A 27,858-nucleotide genomic window follows, 5' to 3' on the forward strand; every position below is an offset into this window, starting at 1 on the left:
ATGTTATCAGCCTCAGCCAGGCTCAACCTCCTACAATGCTTCATTACCTGTGTGTGTGTGTGTGTGTGTGTGTGTGTGCTCTCATCCCGCAAACAATGCTTCATTACATATCTCTCCCAGGGCTCCCTTAACATTTCTTCCTGTCTCATTACCCAGTGAGAGTCGTGTTATCTGTTCCAGTCATATTTACCAAGCAGACCTTTGACACACACACACACACACGCACACACACACTCACACACACACAGCTGTCATGTTTGTTAGCGGCATAATCCTGATATCAGTGCTTGTAATGAATAATCACTCAGTGTTTAATCAGTGTGTGTTAATGACACTATATAGACATAAATACTATATGTAAACATTAAAATCCGCAAACAGTTGTAGTTTAAAGAATCAGTATCACATATCTATAATTTAAACAATAAATATGCTATTAATGGCTAATTATTCTAAGTTTGTGCATAATCTAAGGTGTCTCAAAACACTTAATGAAAACACTTAATATGAAAACTGACAATGGCAAAATTTAAATATATACTTCTTATGAAACAAAAAACCTAAAATTCAAATCTGAAATCGAAACGTCCTAATTTTAGATGATGCAAATTTCACAACAGAGTTGAAGTGAAAAGAAAACACAGGTAAACCTCATTTGTTTCTGTTTTTTAGTAAGACAAATGAAAGAAACCCCTCGAATACAAAAATAAAAGTTTGGCAGAGAGGCCTCTGGGAAAACAAGCTGGTGAGAGCAGAGTTAGACAAAAGCTGCAAGTTCATGGTCGGCTAGGTTGGAGTCATCCAGTTGAATGCAGCAGATTCTGTATTATTTGTTAATTATTGAGCTTTTGAGATGCTGGTAGGTGGATTTCGCTGCCTTCAGACAGAGCCATGCTAACTGTTTCACCTTGTTTACAGTCATGATGCTAAGCTAAGCTTATCGGCTGTGGGCCATAGCTTCAGACCAGCTTCTATACAGACATGAGCATGCTATTGGTCATTTCATTAAATTATTGGCGAGAAAAGTGAATACATTTATTTCCCAAAATGTCTCACATATTTTTTGTCTGCCTCTGAAAGTTTGCCTCTGTGATTCCAAAACAATGGAGGTGAATGCATTTTCATTCGGGTTTCCATTGCAGCGTTGAGCAAAATAGAACCAATTTCTTAGAAAACTCAATGAAACACAGTTGCAAATGGTCTGTGTTTCCTAATGGACGACGATCACAGTGATCAATGATCACCAGAGCCATCGACAATTGCTTATGCCATTGTTGATGTCAAAACATTATTTGGCTTGTTTTCCCATTAATGTATGAACTTGTTATTGCCATCATTATCTGTAGTATGAAATTAATATTAAGTTGAATTTACCCTGCCATAGTTTCATGTATATAATCGTATACACACGTGCCCACACACACTGCGACCAGCTGATGGTCACTGCAGTGCTGCTTGTTGAATGTGAGTGTGTACATGTGTGTGTACATTTTTTTTTTAAGCGACGTTTGAATGTTTTTTTTGTTTTTTTTTTTAAATTTCATGTTTCCATTACTTGTTTTTAAGTTCGCAGTAACATACCGTACATTAAGCAGGTTAACGGAATTGCACCTATCAACAGTTTTCATTGGAACTATGATACTTTCAATACCTGAATAGCTGAAGTGTTAGACACAGTGAAATGTTTTTGTGATTTGGGTGAACTGATCCTTTATATATTTTGAAAGTAATCCGTATCGCCTAACATCCGTTTGTTTTTTTTTTTTTTCAGTTGCAGGTTGTAAGCCTCTTTGCGTTCAGCAGAAATTATTCGACATTTCTCTTCTTTCTAATGCCGACACATGGTAGAAACCTTAGTCTCTGTAGGAATTGAAGGCTTCAGCAGTGAGGTGGTTCAGGCTTGATGCCGTCACGGTTTGCTCTGTTCACATCTAAATATTCCAAGTGAGTCAGTGTGAGTACAGATGAATATGATGGCAGAGCTGGAGGCTGCAGCCCGTCACGTCTAATAAGAGACTGTCAGGTTATCATAGAAAGACTATTGATCATCCACATCTGGCCCAGTTTCCCTCCTCAGCCCAGATTAAGGATTTCACAGCACCGTTGATGGAAAATGAATCACAGAAACACAGAGAAATAGTGGGACACAGGGAGTTGGGGGAATGTATAATTAGATGTAATTATTCAGGGTTATGCAATCTTTTTTTTTTTATTATTATTTTTTTATTTATTTTTTTATATTATTTCAAGGAGCTGAGTGTCGTACTGGTATAACATAAGCTTAATGTTTAAATGAGAAAGAGGATCCATTTAGATCTGCATTTACATAGCACTGAATATTTTAACTTTTTACAGCTTTGCACTGAAATCTAAACTTAAGCTCAGCAGCTACAAATTTAAAGACCTCTACTTATTATAGGCTACATTCACACTAGTACTTTTTAAGTTTTAAAACGCATCTTTTTTCCTTATCTTTTAGACGCTACTCCACGCCTAAAACGGAGACTTTTGGAAACGCTGCTGGCCCCTTTTAGGTTGAAAACGCCAGGGTTATGTTGTAGTCCGGATGGGAAGAAATGGAGACGTTTGGAAACGATGACGCATGCACTCATGTACGCTCCCTGATTGTGTTGCTGACCTTGTGGTTTTTGCAAGCAGGTGTTTATTGTAACTGCCTTTGCTGTTCAGTGTTCGTATTGTTTTCTGCAACTTTCCAACTGCAGAGAAGTCCATTTTTTTCCTGTTAACACCAGCATTCTTCCCCAGTATACATGAATGGTCATGTGATATGCATTTTCAGGTGTGATAGTATGGACAGAGATACTCTGCTACAGAGCTAAAATGGTCGTCTGAATGGAGATAGTTTTTGTTTTAAAACGCTGTTTTAAAATGAAAACGTAGTGGTGTGGATGTAGCCAAAGTCTATATTCATGGTGGAAGATATACGACATGTTGTTTTCAAATTTCTGTTTTGCATGTGATGAAGTGGGAAATGTAAAACAGATTCAGAGGGAGTTTTCTGTTAGAACCTGTCTTTTCTCATAACCAGCCTCTGAGGGGATAATGGTGCCTCAAGCTGTTGTGGATGCATGTTTCTTTAATAAAGGCCAGCTGCCTGCTCAACTTATTATCTACATTCTCTATACGCAGTGATAAACAAGCACATTAGAGACCAGCGCATCTGCTGACACCTCCTGATATACAAGGTCTTTTCAAGAATTCATTTATGTCGAGTATTTTTTTTTTTTTCCTAAATGGGCCTGGCACTTGTGGATGGCTGTGCCTCTGGGCTGCGTGCCCTCTCCAATTAAAATCTGTTTGCCTAATTGATAAATGTTATCAGTTAATAAGTTGTGACAGAAAATTAATGGCGCTGGTCAGAGCGGGTGTGTGAAGGTCATGGTGGAAGGCTGATGGTTTAATTGGTTTTTACTCGGCTCTCAAGTTGTTTCTTGCCAGACACAGCATCCTAAAACAGCCCTGATGTCTAATTCTAGCACACTTACTGCCATTTCAATCAGGATCCAGTCCACCAAATTACCTACGCCTGTCCTGCTGCCATTAGATTTACTATATTAAAGAGAAAAGCCCTCCCTGGATACTCCTATAGTGTTATATGGTATCAGTTATCTGACGTTCAAGGGTTACAAGCGTTACTTTGTGATGTGCTGCAATTCAGTCAATTTTATTGATTTCCCACATTAACGAGAATGCTTTTAGCAAACCCTGGAGGAGAGCCGTGAACTCAGGTGTGTGTTTTCTACATGTAGGAGTGCATGCAGAGAGAGTGATGGCAATAGTCTGGGAAACTGCAGATACAAAGTGGAAAGATCCAGAAGCTAAAGAGCCAGATTGTGTATTGTACTCAGACATAGACTAGACCAGAGATAAGACAGTGAGGGTTGGACAGAAACACAACTCCAAATTAATACTAATGTTGCTCTGTGTGTGCTGAATGTGTAAACAACTGTTTGCTAACAAGTTAGCTGTAGCTATAGGGGTGATACAGTGTTGATTTTACTTATTTGCTCTCTTGCTAAGAGTTGGATGAAAAGATTGATACCACATCATATCTGTCAGTTAAACATGAGAAAGTTACCTTAGCTTAGCACAAAGAATTGGGGGAAACAGCTGGACTGGATCTGTCAAACATGACAAAATCCACCTACCAGCACCTCTATAGTTCACTAATTAACACATCATACCAACCAAAGTTTAAAAATGATTAGATGGGGTTAATGATTATTTTGTATTGCTTTAAGGTGGCCTTTAAAGAATTTTGTCAAGAGCTTTACAAAAGTACTACATACATCAAAGTATGGTTATTACAGTCAGCCGTCAAGCAGGAAATATCTCAACATAACATGACAAAATGGGATGTTTTGTCTCTTCATTTGTGCATTTAGCTCATGGAGAAATGAAAATACAGAGCAAACAATAAATTGATTCAAGGCAGGCTCACTTGTCTGTTAATGCACACGCTGCTTTACATTTCTCTTTGTATCTTTATTAGATCTCCTGCCGCTCCCTCTCATCTTTCTCCACCTTATTCGTTCTTTCAGGAGCTCTATGAAAAATTCATACTTGGGGATGGTGAAATGCCCACTCTTATTTAAAAAAAAAAAAAAAACCATTCATTTTCACATCTATCAGGATATTGAGACTACCTCTTTAGATCTGAAACTCCTCTCTACAGAGAGAAGAGGAAAGTTATATAAGTGGTGGACTAAAAGGTCCAGGTAGAGAGTTAATTTGCATGCTGGTGCAGGCTTCTACAGCAGTCTGAGAACGTCAGTGCATTAAACACCTGTAGCTATGCTAACTAGCTTTGGGCATTAGCAGAAAGCAATATTCCTTTCTGTTATTCTCTCCATAGTTTCCAAATTTCACATTTTCTTGAACATAAAATGAGGTAATTCATATTTGTAATTGTTATTACTGACTTTTTTCATTCTTCCTGTTTTAAATATGGTGTGACACGTAAAGATAATGCATGAATTTACATTACACACACATGCTTACACACATGTACAATGACACTGGGTTAAATAAACACTTAGCTGCCCCATCTGACCACAGGTCAACAGTGGCATTGCCGTTTGCCTTGTCACTTTCTCAGCTGCACTCTTTAATTATACATCCATTGATTGGTCAGGATGTCGATAAAGCATTTAAGCAGCTTAATCCATGCTGTATTAACATGAACAACATGCACATAGTTGATGTATTCATTTTCAGCCTGGTTCAGAGCACTTGTATTTGTTGCTTCTTGCATTTCAATCACAGTGCCCTGGGTTTTCCTGAAATGTTGATAGAAAGAGGAGAAATTGATCGATTTGACTGCTAGTGCCAGGAAGAGGAGGAGCTGGTGGTGGTGGAGGGAGAGGAGGAGGAGGAGGTGGTGGTGGAGGAAGAGGAGGAGGAGTAGGCTTGGGACTGCTGAAGTTACTTTCTGTTTTTCTGAACTGATGCCAAACCGCTATCTCTCCTCTGTTGTTTTAAACCAACAAATCTATCAGGAAGAATAAGACATCACTTTAAGTTAAATTAGAGGTGACTGAAAAAGCAATTTGCAATTGTGTGCTGTTAAGTCCTTCCATTCATCCATAGATGCTTGCTGTATCCGCCCTCTGCTCCCCCTCCGCATCTATACAGTAGATGAGAGCTGGTGCTGAGGGAGTCACTCCATCTTCAGTGGCGACCTCCACGGTGCCAGCCTATGAATGGTAAGCACCTTTGGGTGGAGTCGCCCCTTGCTGAGGGGAGCGGGAGCCAGGTCGGACAGGGAGCACAGGGCCACCACTCACCATGACTGCGACAGGCAGAGTGGAGAGGAAAAAAAGTACTTGCTTTACAGCTAACTGACAGCAGGTTAATTGACTGAACCCTCCCCAGTGCAGCTCACCAGAGACTGCCTCCCCCCACCCATCTCAATTCACCATCTAGGATAGAGATGTTCATACTGATCTGTGGCAGGAACACACTCATGGAAACCCGCTGCATCTGATTACATAATAGTTCCTGTATAATATTAAAAGTGTGTACTTTCTCTATGTGTGTCTTTCCTAATTTCCATAGCTGTTTTTAAGCCATACTTGTGGCATTGTAATGTTGGTCTTTCAGTCCATCAATCCAGCTGTCTGAAATATTGCAATAAATATTGCATATGGGTGGAATGGTGGTGCAGTGGTTAACCTGCTGACCAGCCCCAGCCTTCCTGTGTGGAGTTTGCACTTTGTCCTCATGCCCAGGTTTCCTCCTGGTACTCTGGCTTCTTCCCACAATCCAGAGACATGCAGGTTAGGTTAATTGGTGACTTGTGAATGCGAGTGTAAAGGTTGTTTGTCTCTGTATGTTAGCCCTGTGATGGACAGGTGACCTGTCCAGGGTGTACGCTGTTCTCACCCAATGTAGTGTGGGATTGCTGAGCCTAGAAGGACATCCAGAGAGGATGAACCTGACCGACTCTGTTGATTCCCTAGCTTTTCGTCTAGCGCCAGCAGCAAGTAAACATCTTTGGCCATGTTGGCCATGGCCATTGTCTTTGTTCATAGATGTTGATGGTTCCCATTGAACTGTAATAACTTTGGTAATCCCTAAATGAATCTCCTGCTGCCGTCAACAGGTCAAAAATGTTATTTGTCTAGGTTAGTTCCTAACCTAGAGTAACAGTCACTGGCAATAAGGTCAGTGAACTGACTCAGTAATGTTAATGACAGAGCAAATTATATCTTAAGTTGGCTAACACTACCTAATATTATCCGTCATGTTTTTGACCTATTTTGGCTGCAGAGGTTGAACCCCTGAGTGTACTGACTTGGCAAGTGTGGGTTTTACTACTTGTGAATTCAGATTTTTGTAAGAGGAAAATTGTATTATTTCTTCTTTCAAAAGTTACATAGTCTTCTTTTACAGGTGGGACAGAAGTGATTTGAAAAATCAAGGTTCATGTGTTGACTTTGAATGCTGTAAAAATCATAGTTGTATGTGGTGAGAGTAACTTCTTATTTTTTTTGGGAACACCAGCATTTCAGTAATTGCATGCATTTAATATAATTTTAGGTGCTGTGTCGTGTGTGTGTGTGTGTGTGTGTGTGTGTGTGTGTGTGTGTGTGTGTGTGTGTGTGTGTGTGTGTGTGTGTTTTTTACTGATTGTGGTGCTGCAGGAAAATATAAAGCCTTAGGTTCCATGTTGGGCACCTTCTACTTTTTTTTCACACAATGGAGCTTCAAAAGTGTTGCTGTACCTGCTCCTGTCAGTGGCACAGCAGTGCTCCATTAAAGCATCAAAAGCATGTACTTATCTTTACTGCAACACAGCCTTTCATACTTTTCCTGAGGGAAATGGAAAACAGCAGTATTGATAAAAAGAAGAAACATGAAAGACTTTTCCAGCACGGTATCCTGATGCTGGGATTGGCTTTCATGTCTCAAGCTCAGAAACACTGCTTTCGTTTAGGCTGCCGATGGGTGGCATGATGGCAAGCAGCATTTAGCTGTCCTCAATTTGGGCCGTTAGCCTGAAAGTGCGACTTGTCTACCAGTGAACTTAAAAGTCAAACTGCCAGTCGTCACATTTTGAAGCCAAGAACTCAAACCAAATAAAGTAAACAACTAAAATATTTATTAACTGAAGAATTTTTTTTTACAGCAAACTCTTATCACGACACAGTCTTCAAGTCAAATGACACTTAACCCTTTGAGTACAGTTAGGTTGGCCACGCTGATCTGGAGAAGTAACAATGAAAGGACCTGGGGGATTCCTCCGCCGCAGTCCTCTATCAAAAACATGAACAAGCACATCAGGATCTAGAAGGTCCAAAATTGCTGCTTTTTAAAAAGTCAGACATTAAAGGAGAAACACAGTTGCTTGCTATTTTAGTAGGAACTGAATCAAGAATAACATTGTCATTTTCAACATTAGAATTCTTTTTTTTTTTTTCTTTTTTCTTTTTTTTTTTTTTTACATGTGTACATAGTTCTATTTTGTCTGTTTCTTGTGAAGAGATTTTTCAGTTCATACAGACATGTGTTGGAGGAGAAAAAAAATGGCTTGTCAGTGTGGTGAACAGTCCATCCAAGCTCCTTTTCTGTTTGCAAAGATGCTCAGACTGCGCTCAGTCTGATATCCAAAGTCCGCTTCTGTTGACGCTTTTAGTGAGGGACACTGATCAGAGCTCTGTACATACACACAGGCTAGTCAAATCCATAATGCTGCCCTAAAACAGTGAAAAGACATTAAACTATGACAGATACTAAAAGGGTTAAGGCAAGAATAGAAAAATAAAGAAATAGTAAAAACAATAGAAATGTTGCATCTCTCTCATAATTGACTTACAACGTTCATATCCTAAGAAGCTGTGTTAGTGAGAATTATTCACATAGTCTTACTCTCTTTACAGAACCCTTTACTTTACACAGTATTTACAGCAAAACAGAACCTGTCCCACAAAAAGAAAAAGTAGTCCACTAAAATTAACACATTATTCATGAACACAATGATAATTAAAAAACTGTATAGTTTTATCATATTGTCAGCATGTAAAAACATTTACACACAGACTTGCAAATAGTGTTTTACAGTTGTCATTATAATTCATATCAAATTAATCAACATAGCAATCTGAAAACCTTGTTTTCAGTGATCTTTTGTACAAATGTCTGCTTTCAATTGCTGTGTTCAACTTTAATGGGTACAGATACCATTTGCATGACTTTTTTTCTGTGTGTGTTTGTGTGTGTGTCTGTGTGTGTTTGTGCACAGTTGACAGTATTAGTTTTACAAGAGGCATTGTGACAAGAGAGAAATGCTCAGATGAGACACGAACAGATGTGGTGGCAACAAAGACGGCACAAGGACAATGTGGCTGAGAGGTCAGAGCAGCAGCATACCTCGCTGCACGCCAACGCCCCCTCCAGAAAACAACCAGCCTCACCTTTCCCAAAAGTCTGTGAAATGGCCACCACCTGTGGAATCCAAATAATGCACTCTGCTTGAAGGGGTGGAAAAATACCTTTCTGGACTGTTTATGTGAGGGATCAGAAAGACGACCGGAAACAAGAACCAGTTTGACATTAAATATTGGAAGGTCAGCAGGAGGGAAATGGCTGAGACATTTACTTTGAACTCCAGAGACCGAGGTCACCCCTGACGGTGGTTCCAAATAAATGTTCTTCTGTTATAGGCTGTGCAGACTACAACACCTCCAAATCTCATGGCTGCTGTATTGCCCTCGACACAAGACATTTTACAGAGTCTTGTCACATTGTGGTGGACTGAACATAAACTACAGCAAAGGATCGTAATGTGGAAGGATTGTAATATGGACAAAAAAACACGAGCGTCCACTGCTTCCCTCATTTCCTGCCTTCAGATGTAAGGTGTGCTCTCATTGGATACTGTTCATCTCCTAAATCAGACTTGTTTCCAAGGTGATCTACAAGTGCATCTTATTTTTTTTCATAGCAGGTGGGATTGCTCACGACGGTGTCAAGGATTTTTGTTTCAGACCTCAAGTATTTCTCTGGAACAGGAAAGTTATACTGTTTCATTGTCTGTCATTCTGATGAATTTTGAATTTTTATTGATATTGAGACATAACTTGTTAAATAGCATTTAATTTTCAAAAACTAGTTGGATTATGCATTTATAAGTGCATGGAGAGAGTGACAGCTGAGGGCACTAAAACACTGTGGCCAGGCAAATATGAACAATGCAATTTTCTACAATTAACTGCAACTACAATTAAAATATGAAAAAACCAAAACCTTCCTCCATGGACTTAAACTGAGTGCTCGCTTGAGTGTAATCAAATATATTGGGTCAGATTGTCATTAGGTTTTGCCAGATGACTTCTCCTGGCTGTAATTTTATTGTGAAGGCTGAACACGCACTCTGCTGCCGCACATGGGATTGGAATTATCAGTGCCACTTCAGCTCGAGTTTTGCAGTGAGGGAACAACTCTGAACAGGGGATTTCCCAATTCTGCAAGCACTGGCTTCACTGGGAGGAAATCCTGCAAAATGTGCTCCTACAGATTTTACAAATTCTGTAAATGACTGAAAATATTTGGTTAATGCGACTCCTGGTTTGGATAACCTGTAGAGTACCAGTGTGAAGTCTGGCCTTGATGGGGAATACCAGCATCTTTTAGGGCTAAAACCGATTTACGTCTCTTCACATAAAAAAATTAAAAAAGATCTTTGACTAAATCAAATGAAGGTTTTACTTTCACTGTGGATTATCTCAATTTCTGGAAGCAAATGGATTCTTTTTGAAGATGGAAGATGAGTCCTGATATCTGCAACTGTGCTGACGCTGAAGGAAAAACCAAAGAGGAAGAAGAAAGTGTAAAGAGAGGATCTTACCTGTTTGAACCAGCTTTGAAAAATTATGCCTCTACAGAAATTATTTTACATGCCTCAGATTAACAGACTGTTGAGAGGTTTTATAACAAAAAATTACTGACTAACTTTTTTACCTGACCTGAATCTGGAGTGATGTGGTTTTGCTGTTATCAGGCAATCATTTCACGGCCACAGCGCATAGTTCACTTCTCAAAGTCTGTACTCATTTCAGAAAATGTTGAGCTCATGTTAGAGCTTCCATCTGGTTTCTCTGGGGGAAAAAATAAAACGAGCAGTGATGGACACACAGGTGAAAACGACACTTGAGGGAAATGTTAGTGCTCTCGAGGCGAGCTTGTGGATAATGGAGAGAGGTGTGGAGGAGCAGGCAGGGCAGGAGGCCAGAGCAGGGTCAGAGCTGTGAACGTATGAACTGTTGCAGGAAAAGCACCAGACTCTCCTGCCTTAATAAGCCTGGCCGTCAGTAAACAGACTCAACACTCGGTGACCTCCTGGCATACTCAACTCCAGGCCTGTGTGACATGGCTTTAATTATCCACATTTTTTCATGTATCTCTGCCACACTCTGTGTGTGCCATATGGTTCAGGGCTGAGGAGCTCTGGGAGATGCCACAGGAGTCCACCCTGCCACAAGCTGTGCTGATTTAATCAACAGCTACGACTGATGCTTGTTGTGGCCTGCAGGATGCCGCTGCGCATCATCGCACTGCTCTCACAAGCTTTTAATATCATGACTGTTGTTGTTATTCATAACTATCTGGCAGTCAGCATCAACAGAGAGGAGACACTGAGGCTGGGGGAAAGTGTTGGGAGACAGAAGTGTTAATGACTCAGCGGGGCAGATAACAGCTACGACCCAATTCAGAGCCTGGATCCTCTGAAGGATGTGGCTTATGAAGGTGGGTCATTGAAAAGGACCTGAAGACAGAAGACTGAAGTGTGATTGAAATGAAATACTGAAGAAACTGTCATCTAACTGTCTAAAGGCAGTGTTTATATCTATTCTGAACCACACTCAGAAGCGGGGCCTAGCTTGAGAGACAAGTTCAAGTCTCACATGCCTTCTTACTTCCTCACACCTGGCCAATCACTGCTTGAAGTGGATGAGCTTGTCAGATTGTTTTACAAAGCTACAAAAATTGTTCACTCCAGCGCCCCTCAACACCAAAAGGGGATTTCAGATGCTGTTTGATGTTCCAACAAATACTTTGTCCAAAAGAAAAACAAGACTAGGTCAAAACCTAGCATGTGGCTGGACCGCCTATGGTCAAATCCTGATTTTATGTTTGCGAGGTCAGCTGACAAAACCACCAAACACATAAATAAAAGACAAAGACTGTGCTGTGATTTCAACTGTATTTACTTATAAAATAATCGAGCAGAGACAAAGTTAGGAGAGATCTTTATTTTAGTTATTTAAGTTATTTTTCAGGCTTTTGCCTTTAGTACAGTCAGAGAGGGAGAGAGAAAGAGGGGATGTTACACCGAGACAGACTATCTTTCTTATTTTGTCTCTCAAACAGCCTCTGTCTGGGATTCACAACAGTTTAGCCTTTATTTACTGGCAGCAGACTTTTATTAGAGGCAGCTCTTTATTTTCTAACTCCCTCTGGTTTATATGTAGAATCGGTCGTAGTGGTCTTTTAGTACAAAGCCTTGTTTTCAGTCAATCCTGTTCACCATGTTAAAGTTACTGCATTAAGTGTTAATACAAATGCAACAGTTCCTGTAATCATTTCAAATTCAAAGCCCTCCAGTGTTTCAGTGTACAGAAACCCTTTATTTTTTAACAGGGCTTTTATTGCTATGCTGCAGGAGGCATATTGTCTCATTTCCAGTTGGTGTCTGTTGTTTACATGTTATTCACATCAGCTAGTTTCAAGCAGTTACCGATGACTTCTCTCTCTCCCTCCCTCCCTCTCTCCTGCTCTCTCTGCCCAGTGTATCTTATGTTCAGTTATTTCTCCGCCTCCTTTAGTACTAATGAGACATGTAATGAAAGTAGTTTACTTGCCGTAATGGACGCGTGGCAGTTCCCAAGCAGCCGGGAAACCAGAGTGGCTCAGAAGACTGCCCAAAACAAAGTGTAGCGCTAAGGCCCCAGTTGGCATCCATACACTGTACAGCCGTGTATCAGGTTTATACCCAGTCTGTTTGGAAAAAAAAAAGTCTCTTGATCAACAATGTGAACAATGTGCTAAGTTGGCAACACTACAGCTCTGAACACCCCCCACTCCTAGAAGCTCTTTGCGCCAGAAACTTCAACTCAGTGACAAGGCACTCGGCTGACCAGTGGTAGAAATATGATCACTCAGTCAGTCAGTCAGGGACGTTCCAGATTATAGGGCTGGCCCCACTGTTGTTGTCCAGTCAAAAATTATGTATATGGATATATATTTGATGAAAAGGAGGATGCATTTCATACAACTGATGTAAGTTCCTTTAGAAAAGGATAAGCCTTGTTTTTAACAAATTAGATGTATCGAGACATCACACGATGCAGTTTCTGTATTGGGAGCAAAGAGCAATGACTTGTCATAAAACATATAAACTGAATGTAAAGAGAAGTCATTGTTTGCACTGTTTTGCCTTATACTTTTGCACATGTGACCAGAGAAGCACGGAATAACTTTAAGATTAAGGTTAATAGATTTTGATTTTCTTACCTGTTTCCCACAGACACAGATAGAGTGCCAGAACATCTGTCCAGCTGTGAATCCTTAATGACAACTCTTAACACTCAGCTGCCTGTCTCTGGTTTTCAGTTCAACACGCAATGCTAAACAGGCTTCCTCAAGACATGTAGTGAAATGGAAACAACACAAAGACACATACACAACACAGTGACTGTTGTGAGAGCTACTACGGCCTCGGTCTCCTTCTGAGCCACACACAAACAAACACACACACACACACACACACTCGCTGTTTGTTGACAGAGTTACAGCATAGAACACAGCCTCAACACCCCAGTCTGTCCAGTGTGTGTTTGTATTTTCTGTGCACACACTGGCATGCACGTGTGTCTTATGAATCCGAGGGGAGAGTCATCAGATGAAGGAGAGGGGTGTGGCAGTCCCATAGTGACAGAGGAGGACGGTAGGAGGAGGAGGAGGAGGAGCACAGGAGGAAGAGTTTAGTTGTTCTGAAGGCAGTCAAGATCCACCGAACAGCAGACGTTCCCGTTCTGAGCAGCGTAGCATGAAAAGACAGGGAAGAAGAGATATAAAGTATGTAATATACCGTATTCTATTATAATATGCTGTACACGTTGAATGTAACAGCAGCAGTCAGAGCCTGGCTGACCATAATCAGTCAAAATAAACAACCTAATGCAGAGGGAACTGAACATGATGTTAACACCACCTCCACAATATCAGTAAAGGGTCACTTTACACAAATTACAAAAGAACATACATCCCTTCCCCTAGTCATTCATTCTCAGGCCTATCTGCTATGCTTCTGAGATATCCATCTCTGAGATTTATGCTGCCACTCTAGTACATTGGAAGTGAACAGAATTTAGGATGTGTGGCGTCACGCAGTGACAAATTTGAGAAATTGAACGGCAATATGTCTTCCCACAGACAAGTGTCCCAGTTACTCTGGATAATCAGCAGACCTCACTGTGACAGTGTCACACTTTCCTTTTGGAGCTGCTTTCTACTGAAAAATAGTCCCTATGGAAAGGGTTTCAGAGACTAGTGCATAAACTATCTGCATGACTCCATCAACAGAAAAGAGGATAGATTACTGACCAGGGTGATAGATCTGTGCCCTCTGACATGGGACAGGCTCTTATTGTCTGTACAGCTGTGACATGTAATGGCACGTGTAAGATTAATGTCTGTTGATATTCTGCACTTTTCATATTATCTACAAATTTCATGAAAAGACTACCCTAACATGGAACTGATCATATTAACCACTGTCAATGCATCCACAGCCTGATATGTTATTCCTCTCCACCAAAACCAAAGGGAAAAACTATGAAATACACATAAGTGAGCAACACTGTTCCACATTGTGAGTTTGTGTAGTTTAATTTGATTCAACCCCACATGCACTGTCCTTCTGCTGCAAATACGAAGTAGATGTGGATTAATCCGCTGCTGAACAAATACACTGTCCACAACAAATACACCATTAATTCTTGTTTGAGTAACATTGGCTAAAAACCACAGAGCACTGTGTCCTGTGGTTTTAGGAAAGTCAATAGCCTTTTTAGTAAAAGGAAAAAAAAGTAGAAAAATATATATATACAAACTGTGCTGTGGTTGTCGTTGCTTTGGCCTACCTTACACTTGCAGGTGGTGCAGGGTGAGCTGGGCATTTGCCATGTGTCTCCACTGAGGCGGGCGATGCCTGTAGGGTCCTCGCACGTCTGCCGGATGTCATACGACATGTTGTCGGCCATGCAGGGGTCTGTGACGCAGCGTGGGCAACACTCACCCTCCGCCACTGCCGTGTACTCGCACATCAGCACGGGGCAAACCAGAGGCCAGCAATCTACCTCCCCCTCCTGCAGAGGCATGGAGAGGTAAAAAAGAAAGTGACAGAAAGTGTGTTGGTTTTGTGTGTGAATCAGCTGATCCAGCAATAGCAGCTACAGCTCACACGCTGATTTGTTGCCACATCTCTAATTAGAGAGGTGGTAATTATCTAAGCCCTCCACACATGTACACACACACACTCAGCAGAGCAGCAGAGCAGGGGGCCAGGTATTAAACAAAGCCCAGTTCTGAGCTTCCTGTTGATGAGGAGATTTTGTTTGTTTTCTTTATGTCATCTGTTTCTTCTAATAAACCTGTTCCACCACACTCAGGGAATTAAGATGAAGGTCAGCTTTCATTTCTTTGTGTGTTTGTGTGTACAGACCATGCAGCGGCACTGCTGGCAACCGTACAGCCAGGATGCTCCGCTGCGGTAGAGTGTGCGTCCACTCTGGTCCAGACACTGGCTGCTGGGCCTGTTGTCACAGCCGGGACAGCAGTACAAGTCCTCGTCTGGGTCTCCACAATCACAGGGTCTCCTCCTGCAGTACGTCTGCCCATCCTGCACAACAGAGGAGGTCACATCAGTCAGGGAGCAAACAGACTCAGGTCATGATAGAAGACCCAAGCCTCACATCACTTCATGTCCTGGGCTGTAAGGTACATCCCCATAGCCCGCGTGAAGAAGAGGGACTTTGAAAATAAATCTAAGGGTCTCAGACCCACTATGATTCACATAAAAATGATGCTACACTGATATGAACAAATACAGCTTGAAATCTTTCCTGAGTGAAACCTTCCCTTTGGTGCCTCATTGTCTTTGACAAACAGGCACAAATTCAAATCAGTACCATTTGGTGACAAAAGTACAGCCTCATATATGCACAGGGAGGAGCAGGATAATGCTAGAGTTGTGACAAACTTCTTAAAATAACATTATTATTTGCAATGGAAAATCCTGTCAGCTGTGAATCTTGCTTATTAGTTAAAACACGTGACAAGATGAATGTTAAAAGTTGGACTTGAACACAGAACAAAGACTTCAGCCAATTCAGCCAATGGGCAGCTGCCGTACACTTACGTGAGAGGATATATTCTGTTCCTCAACCAAAAAGCATCACAGAAAGACAAATACGGTAAATACAACAGGCCAACTCTGTAATTCTCTGTAATGTCTTGTCTCACTGCTCAGAATCAGAATTGAGAATATGTATTCACACTGGTATTGTTAGCCTGTGGTCTTTTGCTTGTGAAAAGGGGAAATGCAGAGGTCAGAAAATTGAAATGTTCCAGATTTTTCTCCTCATTGAAAAAAGTGGGGGCTGGGGGGTCAACCTGAAAGGTTTGTTTGGTTCCAGTGAAGAGATTTTCTAATGGCCTGAATATTGTTTCAGTCTTTTATCTCTAAAAACTGTACAATCCTGAACTGAAGGCTGAATTTTTCTGCCTCTGTGCTGGTGACAGCCAGGGCAGGAGGTATTGTGTTTTTGGGTTGTCTGATGTTACATACATTCACTTGGGCTCAACAGTGAACTGACTGGACTTTGGTGGCCAAAGGTCATAGGTCAAGGTCACTGTGACTTCACATTCTTCCGAACATGATATATCAAGAATTACATCTCTCCAAATCTGAAGAAATTCCCTCAAAGCAGTCTTGATATATCACACCGAAGAGGCCAAAAATTTTTTGTGAGTGAACAATGGCACATTGACCTTTGATCACCAAAATCTACTCAGTTCATCCTTGAGTCCAAATGAGCATTCCCTCAAGGTGTTCCTGAGATATTGTGTTTACGAGAATAGGACAGACGGACAACCCGAAAACAAATCGCCTAAAAATGTGAAAGATGTTGAAATCCTTTTTTTTTTTTTGAAAGTATCAGTATCACAATTTAAAGAAAAATCCACATCCATCTAATCTATGACTATGGGATATTATCAAAGTGCATATCAGAAATCTCTCTCAGACACCATTAGAGAGAGATAGTTAGCAATTTTGTATGTTGGTATGTTATCATCCAGACAGATTCTTCCTGGCCAGTCGTAGCCACTCTCAAATCTCCATTAACCAACAGCAATTAATTAGATTCATGAATGAATCAAGAATGTGTTAGAAGTTTGGTGTCTTGGCTGAAATGCAAAGTCAAACACAGGGGAGTCTGTCTGATCTGTGAGTCTCTCCATCCACCTTGTCCCTGGCTCCCTGTCTCTACCTAGAGAAAACTTTATGGGCCATTTTACTCAGCACAGCCAGCACTGTCTGGCCTGGGGACAACAGTGTAATGGAGATGTAAAAATGTTACATAAAATGGCTGTTAGAAAATGTATGGGAGCCATAAAATCATTCCGCATACCATTAAAAGGGCAATACAGAGCCAATGTTTTATCGATGCATATTGTCCTGCTACAGTAACCGCTCAGTCCCAGGGTGCCAGTATGGATGGCCTTGGTCTTTACAGTTACGGCCCTGGACTTGCTGAGAAATTACTGCCAATTGTAGCACGCTGGCAGGATATATGAAGACAGACTGTTCATTTTAATACCAGAAGAAGGACCAGGCCTGCATGCCAATGCTACACTGTTGTGCTATCCAAAACAACAATGAAATCATTACTGCTTTGATGGTAGAAATTTTATGATAAATTTGATGACTGCGAGTTATTTTGATATATTTCTTTTTTATTATTAGGTGTGACTTGTTTTCAGCGCGGTCCCAGGAAGGGGATGTATTTTTTCTTAAAGTTATTTAATTTCGGAGCCTTTCGGTTCCTGTGGGGTCACTTCTGTAGAAAGCTAAAATCCAATTCTTCTATTTAACTCAATTTCCAGTTTTCAGTTTCCTAATAAGAAGACGTTTTCTCTCAAGTTTCCAGCATATGTTAGAGTTTCTACAAACTCTCCTCTCCTACTCTGTATTTTTGTTTATACATTTCAAACACACTCTAATGTTCAACAAACTAATTGACATTTTGGTATAGTTTATCTCTAGGCTCTGTGAATCCCTGACCTGGTTAGCTTTAATCTCTCCGCCTCTTCACAGACTACATTCCGTTCCAGGCTGCCTCCCAGCCACCAGGACAGTGGTTTTCAGTGTTGGTCCCAAATCAGTGCCTGTTTCACATTCAGTGAGCATCTGACTCAACTCATGAACTGACAGCTGGAGTGAAAACCAGCAGGATCCTGGATCCTCAAGATATCCCCAACACCAATCCCCAACACTGAGCAGAGCATCTCAACCGCTTCTCAATTATGTCTCTTTTCTAAACTCTGCTGTTGTTACGTGGTGGGTCTGCTTTTGCCGAATGTGCTCTCATTTCTCAATCCTGAAATTCCCTTGTGAATGTATGTAAATGCCTATATTTATTGACAGTTGACAAGAAATAAATATTTAATGCTGTATTTCATTTCAAAGCTAGTTTTTCTTGTATTGAATGTGTCTCCTCTCCGACAAAGCCTGTGGAGTGTGAGATAGAACACCACAGATACAAAATATAGTGCTCTACATATACTGACTAAAACGAGTCTGTTAACACATCATAAAAGAGCCGCAGACATTTACTTATTATGCTTGTAAAATATTCAAAATGTCACCAAAACAACTCTGAACTCTACTGGAAAAGAAAAGTGGCTGCTGAAGGACAGACTGCTTGAAAACGCCCTGCGTTTGAAACACTCCCGGTGTGCATTTGATCAGTGATGGAGCCAAGACATGAAGCAGTGCTGCAGAGGATTTTCTCTGTGTCTCTCAACACTTCACACAAGCTTGACCTAAGCTCAGTTCATGTAGCATATGAATTTCTTGCAGAGGAAGCATAATGCAGAGAAAGCCTCTGCAGGATGTAAATAATGGAGATCACTGAGCCAGCATGTTTGCAACACAATTTACATTGTATAAAGTTTAGACATATTGTGACAGAAAAAAAAAAATCTATCATAATAGGTGTAAACTAACTTACTTATGTGTAAACTTGATCAATTGGATGTAAAAACACATCCGAGTCATTTGCTCGTGTTGAAGTAAATTTCATAAGTCACGATACACAAGTATAATATAATTTTTTACCCGCAGTATTTCCATTTAGTAGTTCATGTGAAACTCATTTTATTGCAAATAACCGTCTATGTCTGTTTGGCATTAATCTCACTCACTGAGCTTCACCTTTGCAAAGACAAATCATCATAATCTCTGCCTCATTCTGACTCCTGAGCACACACATGAGTTGTTAAACCACCACAAATATTTGTCAGAAAATAATGCAGGCTAATGACAAACAGATGGGAGCGCTGAGGTGTGTCTTTTTTTTTTTTTTTTTTCCCTCTCGAGCCGAGCCTGTATGATGCTTATTTCTATTTTCATTTATATTTCTATTTTGCTCTCCTGAGGTCGGGATGACCAAAAAACTGTACTTAACTTTTTGTGTTAGCTTTTGATGTTAGCTAATCCACCGCCACACACTCAATTAACAAACAAATGTGTGCGTGTTGATCTTTGTGCTCTAACACTGAGCTCCCTCCTCACTGCTAATGAGTTTTCTGTACTATCAAATGTATTCCTGCATACAGGTAAAATGAAGTAAGGTGATAGAATTTCTGTAAAAAACATACTGTCAAGGAATTGGATTAATAATTTCCAAATCATATATTGGTGCTTGCCCTTGGTTTTGTCCCTCCTTTCTCTTTTTTCTCTTCTTGGGGGGTCCTTGGATGATTAGAAAGTCACACTCCACCTAAAATCTCTCTTTTGAGCATTAAAAACTTAGATTTGAAAAGTGGCAATTTAAAGTTTGTATATTGCTCCTTTGCATAAAAAAGGCAGATTCTCACATTAAAGATAAATGAAACATTATTGAATACATATTCTTTACAATAGATATACTTGTCTATTTTCCTCACAAAAAACTATACATTAACAGCTTAGTCACAGGACGTCACAGAGGCAAGATACAGTTTTGGTGATGAAAACCCTAAGTTAAGATCCTCCACCAGTACGACAAAGTGTAGTGAATTTATATGCGGATGTTTGTCTTCTGTACCTTGCAGGAGCATATAGCGCAGCGGTCAAAGCTGGGTTTCCAGTCCTCTCCATTGCGCCTGATTTCTTCTTCCTGAGGACAGTCGCCGCTGCAGCCTGGACCGGACGTACACACACAGTCGTAGCCTCCCGGGAGGTTTACACACACACTGTCATTCCAGCAGGTGTGTGTCTGCAGACTGCACTCGTCGATGTCTGGAAGACAAAGAGCAAGCCATTGTTAATGGCTGTTAACTTGTAATTTGTTGTACAAATGTAGGAATGTAATTGTGTGTGTGTGTGTGTTTGTTTACTTGTTGTATTGTATTACGCTCTATTTTCTCTATTAGTATCAGAGAACTATACACAATATGTTTTGTCCTCAAATTATTTTGTAAAAGTTGTGACATTAAACAACATGACATTATGACCCGTGGTATCCTGTTGGAAATTACAATTTTATTCATTTTACACAATAAAATTTGCAGCATTCAACGTTAGTAAACTGTCCTGGAGCCAAAAACCCAAGACTTCTGGGTAAAAAAAAAAAAAAAAAATCATATATTATTAATCCTAATTAATGTTGTGTAGCATATTTCCTGGTGATACTCTTCATTCAGAGCTGCAGTGTTGTATCACAGTACAAGACGCAATGTATTATCTTATTAACTATGTGGTAGATATGGTTGACATTTACTTTTAATTTAAACTTCCATTTCCTCACATTATTAAGGGGCACAGCAGGTATTCAGTGTAATGTATATAATTGTGTTGTTCAGAAATATTCTAGACCTTCAAGTTGCTTTAATCATCTCTTCAAATCAATATCTTTCAGTTGTTGCAGTAGAAACTGAAATTTCAGGTTGTTGAGGGAGGGGAGTGTTAGCAACAGGCACACAGCAGGATGACACATGCTGCTGTGTTATGGAGTGCGAAATTAACACTGAACATAAGACATAAGTGGATATACTGTATGTTTCAGGCTCTGTATGTGAATAAAAACGTAAAAAAAAGTATTGTCTTTCTCATTTCATATCTTAAGGTATGGTAGATTTTTCTGGTCTGTCACGATGAACTCGAACTTAAATTATAATTTGAGGGAAGAAATTAGGTCATGTATTATACCCTTCCTGCATGTACAAAGAGTAGGGGACACTGGAGACAGTTGCAACAGCAGACGGTCTTATCCCTCCAATCAGAAAAATGGGATGACACTCATTTTGCAAATTCTCAGTTAGACTCAGAAGACACAGACAACATCGACTGCAGCATTAATTAAAAACAAAAAACTTCCAACCTTCTTTCAACCTTTTCAATGAATTAGTTATAACTCACTTATTTAAATCATTGTTTTGTTGACTCCTAAGCGACATGGTTAACGTTTGTCATGCTCAGTGTTTCTACATAGCACACAATGTTCTGTCATGGCAACTGTCATCAAAACAGACCACACAACAGGATTTTGTTTAGTTCAAAATAGCAAATATATGTTGCCAGTTTTGTTCTGCAGCAAAACAGATGCAACAGTAATTGCTCATTATTATGCACAACAGAAAACAAATGAGTTATATTTTGTTGTTTTATTCTGTTCTGCTTATTAAAAGCAATAAAATAGATATATTGCGCTTATTTGGATTCAAGGTAGGACTGTGTTATGCAATACTCAATAACTCTTCTTTGATAAATATTATTAAATAACTAAGACTATAATAATATTGTATAAGTAAATAATGCTATAATACAATACATATTTTCAGAATACCATGTTTATTGTTGCATCTCTCCCCAGGGTTTGGGTCTAAGAGAAATGCAAAACCATCCCCAGTTTCCCCTATAGCTTGCATGCATACTGGCATCATAGCCTGAGTCACATCATTTACAGCCGCAGTAGATTCAGAAGACTCATCTAAGAAAAGAGGCATCTGCTCAGTCAGCTTCTTTTTCACTTCTCCCTCTTTACAAACCAAAAGGACCAACATGAACAGGCGGGATGGATTTTCATTTTCATCTACTTTTCTTTATCAGCATGGCACAGGAAACAGGGCGCCAAAAGTCTGTCCCTAGCTTTTTATCAAGCCATGACATTTAACTCTCTTTATCCTCACTAAATGTGAGCTGTTCAGAAAGAAAAAGACCAAAGTCCCTTTGACAGCAGCTCCGCTCTCCTGTCAGCACCTGCTGCCTGCAGACATCAATCACACCCACACAGCACCGACAGCACGCTACTGCTGCTGCGTGAACAAAGCTATGGAGTAGAAAAACTAAATAACATTAATGAGAAAAAAATGAGTATGCATGTTCGTGTATGTTTACCTCTGACCATGCTCTCACACTGTGAGCAACACTGTCGATAAGTCCTTTTACTTTCTTCACAGTTGACTTTGACAGGAAACTGTGGAGACTGTCACCAGATCTAAAAAGGTTGGTTTCCACACCTCTGTGTCCCTACTGATAAAGTATGTCTGACTTTTACTGAGCAATATTCACATCAGCTGTACCTTTTAATTATGCTGTGTGCATAAAAGCCCTGCTAGAGACAAGAGTTGAAAATTAGAAAAAGCTGTAAACTCTGTACATTAGTTTTTTGCTCTGTATCGGAACTCAAACTGTGAAACTGCAGAATCATCTCAATGTGATCAGACTTGGCTCAACTGTTCTATGTCCAAGCTACTTTCAGCTTAACGCTACCATTACAAGTTAGGATATGATATATGAAGGGCAAAATGCCAATGGACATTAAACCTACTGTTTTCTATGTAAACACACTCACAAATGGTGGCAAAACACACACACACAGCATCAGACATGCTGCAATCCTTCATCCCTACGCCAGGAAAAACAGCAATTTTATCACACATATTAATTTGATCCTCAGATGGTCACATTACCACTGTCTGTCCAGTGCAGCCAGTGTGTGCTACAGGTGTCATATTAGAGAGCCAAAGAGGGACCTGGACTTCAACAAGATTCTGCTCCAGAAGTAAGAAAAAAGTAATTCAAAATCCCCCTGACATTTGTAACAACATGTTAATTAAAACAGAGCCTTTCTCAACAGTATGTCACAGGGCTCAGTTCATATGTTTAGATAAGGCAGTAATTCTTTTGCTTATACAATGTCTGTTTTTAGCTGCTATTAACAAACCCCATTTCCCATAAGCCTAAGAAAAAAACAGGATAAAGGTTATAACGCAACAAAGCAGGTGAGTCCATGGAGCAGCTGAGAGGACACAGTTATTTCAGACGTGTCTGTAACAGAGGACTACAGCTTACAGCTCAAAATGATTTTACAACAGAACGTTTTACAGAAATTGATAAAGCTAAGTTAAGATGATGTTGGTACCCATTTTCTCAGCAGCTCACACTGAGAGTGCCAAGCAAAACCCCATGTTTCCTCCAGTGCAGAACAGTGAGTGGTATCCGGCAGGAAGACCTACTCTGGGTGGACATGAGGTTTCGATCAATGCTGTGGACACACCAGGCAAACCGATGCGCTTTGACAGTACTGAGTACAAACTCTAATTGGTTACAGTGTCGAGTTTGTTGGATACAGAGAGAATTTATCGTACCTGCAACTGACTATTTGCATTCACAAAAAAAAATCCCATCAGCCACTCAGACACTGCACCTCCGCTGGTGAAGGATTAATTCTCTTCATGCTACATCCACCACAGTTACAAAGCTGCTGCTCGCAGACGAAGCGCACTCATACATGTAGGCTGTGTCTTACAACCAAACACAAAAGCCCCGGGAGAACCCAGCTGAGCACAGCCGACCATATGAGACACTTCCACTCATACCTGCATGTCCTGTTAAACATGAAAGGACTAATTCTGCAGCGTACATGACAACGCACATTGATGCAGGTATAGACACACACACACGCACACGCACGCACGCACAGAGAGACGCACAAAACAAATAAATCCCTATGACAGATGTTGGTAATTAGAAGGCATCAGAAAGCTCAGTATTTGAGTATTCAAGTTATAATTCTTTGGTTTGTCTCCAGGCAGCCCATATGGAAAGGTCATGTACATTACAGAGAGGAAAAAAAATGATGCACTCGCACTCTTGTGCAGGGAGACAGTGGGGGTTTGTGGTGTATTATCCTCATCTTTATGCACAATCTGTTTATTAAAGCCACCTGTCTTTTCCTAAAGCGTTAGGCATAATAAACATGTTTTGAGATTCAGTCTGTGCAGCTCTTTGTCAAAGCAATAAAGAGGGCTGTTGCTTGCAGGTGGCTCTGGTCTCCACCACAATGTGCAATGCAACACAGTACAATGTAACAAAATGTATTGCATCATAGCACAGCTAACTCAACACAATGCACAGCAACAAGACAGAACTTGGAGCACAATGAAATCCAACAGGAGAAAACACAAAGTCACCTTAAACAACACGCAACCGAGTGTAACATTTTAATATTACAATATACCACACTGAAACATTATGACATGGTGTACTGTAACACAAGGTGTTGTAAGAATCTTACTGTGTTACATTATAGCACATTATTCTGACACAGCACAGTGAAACAAAATCATCCAGACATCAACATCAAACCAAAACACACACACACCGCACAACAGAAAACACAAAAAAGCACAAGATGAGAACAAGACACACAGTAATACACTCTAGCTTCGAGAAAATCTCTCTACTGTCCAATTACAAGGCTTGTTACTCCGGCATTTCCTTTTGGTTTCATTTCTGGACGACAAAAACACAACTAAACAAACACACACAGACACACACACACATTAGATATATTATATCTGTGGACAAGTAGATTTACCCGAGCTTCTGTTACGTAGTCTAATTTGTACCCTGTGTCTGCTGACCACACTGCTTACCTGCACATACATTACACATGTGGGGGAAAAACAAACAGTACATGGACATGGTGTGAAGTGTCTCACTGAAGGACCACCTCCTGTACAGACCTCCTCTGCCAGAGTCTAATTAGTTCCACCATAGCAAACTGAAAATATTTAACTATTTCAAATGGCTAAAACCTTATTTCATTGTAGAGCTGTGAGCAGAGCCTTGATTGGCTGAGATCCGATCACAAGTGGTCACTGGAGACACGTGTTAATGGCAGGTGTGACCATGGGGTCATGTGTCAGGCATCAGGATGCCCCGAGAGCAGCACAGCCAGTTGTTTCATGTGCCAAACATTTACCTTTCATTAGACAGACGCTTTTATCCAAAGCGACTTACACGTGAGGGATAAAACATGGGATACAGCATGAATTAGCACCAAATTCAAAGCATGAATTAGCACATGAATTAGCACTAACACTAGAACAAAGCACTTCATTTGAGAAACACAACAAATCCTTTTACTGGAAGGCCCTTTTCACAGGGCACACATCCACTAACACAGAATAATTCCCCAGTTTGCTGTTGTGGAAAAATACAGGGAGATTGTTTCCATCAATCCATTACTATACCCTTAGGAATTTTGAATTTGTTCTTTTTTTTTTTTTTTTTTTTTACAGAAAATAGTTGTAAAAGTGATGCTTTGGGGCTGTTAATTTGCATCTCAAACTCTGACTGAAATCTTTGAAATATCCTTGTAAAAGAAAAGTCACAACAAAAATAAAAAACAACCACTTAACCTCTTTGCCAGATGCGATTATCCTCTTCTCTCTCACTAATTCCCGTCCCCAGTGCTCTCTGCCCTCCTGCATGGCCATCACATACTCTCTACTCTCTGCAGTTCTCTGCTTTGAGCTGGCTCTCTTATTACAAAATGCTACTTTCTGTTTGGTTGACTCACGAGAGGCTGTTGGAGGGATATTGTGGAGGGAAAAAATCCTGTTAAATTGTCATTCGTACTTATTTCCCCTGCTGGCTTCCAGCCTAATGCTGCATAGAGGGAGGAGAAAAGGTGGCGAATTTACTGTCACAGCTACATGCACTTGTCTGGCTCAGGAGTGACACACATACAAGTACACAACACACACACATTATGTCACACACTTGTATTTATGCAGTAAGGTCTAGGAAAGCAAAGTTATTAATGGTGTCTCTTAATGACACATAAATAAGTGCTTTCACTAATCACATAGCATAAATCATAACCCTAATCTGCTGAAAGCCTCTGATTACAGAGCACAGTCAAGTAAGTTAATGTCCAATTAGACGTGACTGATGTGAGTCACGCCATTCGCTGCAGATGTGAGTTATGTGCTGATTTTATGCGATTAAACCATCTTTTAAATCATTCTGATGACGCACGTTTTTGTTTGTAGAAAAACGAAACAACCCTTGTGTGAGAGTGCGTAACCATCCACCTGTTGTCTGCACATTTTCAATTAGCACATGGAAATGATGGCAATTTAAAGGGAAAAAAAACTAAGAGCACAGATATTGCAAGAAGGTGTAAAAGTTGGTCTATCAGCTAAAATAAAATGCGTCAAAAAGCAAAGAGAAACAGACTCAGAAAATAATCCCTGATGAGCGCGAGGCATGTGAGTTAAACATCAATCATGGGTGACTGAATGAATGGCATTAGATGGAAACATCAGACCAATGAGTAGACTGTAACCTTCCACAAATATATACATGAAACAAACATGATGCCATTTTCCATCATGTGTTCATTTGTTTGAGATTTGACTGGCGCTCTTTTCATTGCATCATCCTGCTGTGGCCTCTGGTCATGCCTTAGGGCCGGGGACATTATGTTCTCAGGTTGCCTGTCTGTCCATATCTCAGGAACTTCTCAAGAGAATCCTTTCAAGTTTGACACAAATGGCCAGTTGGACACAACAATGAACTGATCGAATTTTGGCAATCAAAGGTCAAAGTTCAAGGTCACTGTGAGGTCATAAATCCATACACTACAATTTAACACAAATGTCTAACAGTATAAAATGATAACGTGATGACATTTTATATCCAGATGGTGTTGATGTTCATTTTAGCCCTGTGATGGTTTAATGCCACTGCAGCAGAAGCACCACCAACTGTTTTGACTCCTAATGTTTCCACAGTAGTGGATGAAAGTTTGTGGTGAATTCAATGAATACTTGATTTATGTCTTGTTGTGTTACTACTGCTGGAACTGATAAAAGGCAGCCGTTTTGAAATCCTACACACAGGAGCTTTAAAGGACAACAAGTGTATTTTTTGGGTCCCCTGTTACACTTGAAAGTTGGGTCTGAAAAGTTTGTAGCTTTCTTTTTAGTGGAAGATGGATTCAGCTTGCATTCACTTTTACATTTAATTCAAATGGTGACCCGCCAGAAAAAAGTCAAAACAAATCGAATTGTCTACAGACACTTCTCAAACCACTTCTGCAGAACAGTCCTCCTCTCTGCCATTGATTTGTATGTTTAGTATGCTCCAAGCATTAGATGCTTTCCCAATAATTTGCCAATGCACTACTTTTGGTGGAGCTTAGGAGCTCTAATCTGACACAGAAGTAATGTATTTACCTCTGCTGTGGAGAAACTATGAATGTTAAAAAGATGCAGAGCACAGCAGAGGAGTGGATTATGCTGCACAGAAGATTTGATACTGTACGATGACTCTGGAGAACATTGGAGTCTGTTTTAAGGGCTGTAGCTACCAGCATCCACATAGTAGCAAGCTACAGGCCTCTCATAGCCAGGTTTGCAAGAAAACAATTATATTTTGCAGGAGAGGCTGGTGATGGCCAATAGGTTACTCTAAATTAAAAGATTTAAATGTCTAATTGGATGAGGAACACACAAAAATATGAGAGAAAAGAGCAAAACAGTTTTGACTGTGGAGTCTCTTAGAGACGCTGTGGATGGTGGTCAGTCTGTGTGGTCATTTGATATGGAGCTGCTTAAGTAAAGTCAAACTTTCTTTTAGAACCAAGTTTGAGTGAAGCGACTTTGTTGGCAAATGTGCTGACATCATATTTCTCCCCTTACAGGAAGTAAATCAAACCGGACTGCTGATGTTGCATTTTGATTTAAAGGTTAAGTGAAAGCAAAAATGTGTCA

General features: G+C 40.3%; 1 protein-coding gene and 1 long non-coding RNA gene across 7 annotated transcripts in view; one reads left to right on the forward strand and one right to left on the reverse strand.

Moving 5' to 3' along the window:
• Nucleotides 1-16,819, forward strand: part of LOC139628100 (uncharacterized) — a 66,682-nt gene extending 49,863 nt beyond the window's left edge. The window contains exons 12-13 of the long non-coding RNA XR_011692685.1: nt 14,680-14,909; nt 15,246-16,819. This is a non-coding gene — a long non-coding RNA (uncharacterized lncRNA). The remainder of the gene's footprint in view (nt 1-14,679; nt 14,910-15,245) is intronic.
• Nucleotides 7,603-27,858, reverse strand: part of LOC139628098 (protein kinase C-binding protein NELL1-like) — a 245,478-nt gene continuing 225,222 nt past the window's right edge. For 3 of the 6 annotated variants that reach the window (XM_071489463.1, XM_071489465.1, XM_071489466.1), the window contains 4 exons: nt 19,896-20,089; nt 15,248-15,424; nt 14,667-14,891; nt 7,603-12,519 (listed from right to left, as the gene is read on the reverse strand). In XM_071489463.1, coding sequence (XP_071345564.1) covers nt 12,376-12,519; nt 14,667-14,891; nt 15,248-15,424; nt 19,896-20,089 — 740 coding nt within the window. In that variant the 3' untranslated portion in view covers nt 7,603-12,375. Of the gene's footprint in view, nt 13,557-14,666; nt 14,892-15,247; nt 15,425-19,895; nt 20,090-27,858 lie in introns of all 6 variants that reach the window. The other 3 variants (XR_011692683.1, XR_011692684.1, XM_071489464.1) reach the window with 3 other exon arrangements.

Source organism: Trachinotus anak, unplaced genomic scaffold (assembly GCF_046630095.1).
Source record: "Trachinotus anak isolate AG129_WGS33_773 ecotype Australia unplaced genomic scaffold, CSIRO_AGI_Tana_v1 ptg000011l, whole genome shotgun sequence".
NCBI lineage: Eukaryota > Metazoa > Chordata > Actinopteri > Carangiformes > Carangidae > Trachinotus > Trachinotus anak.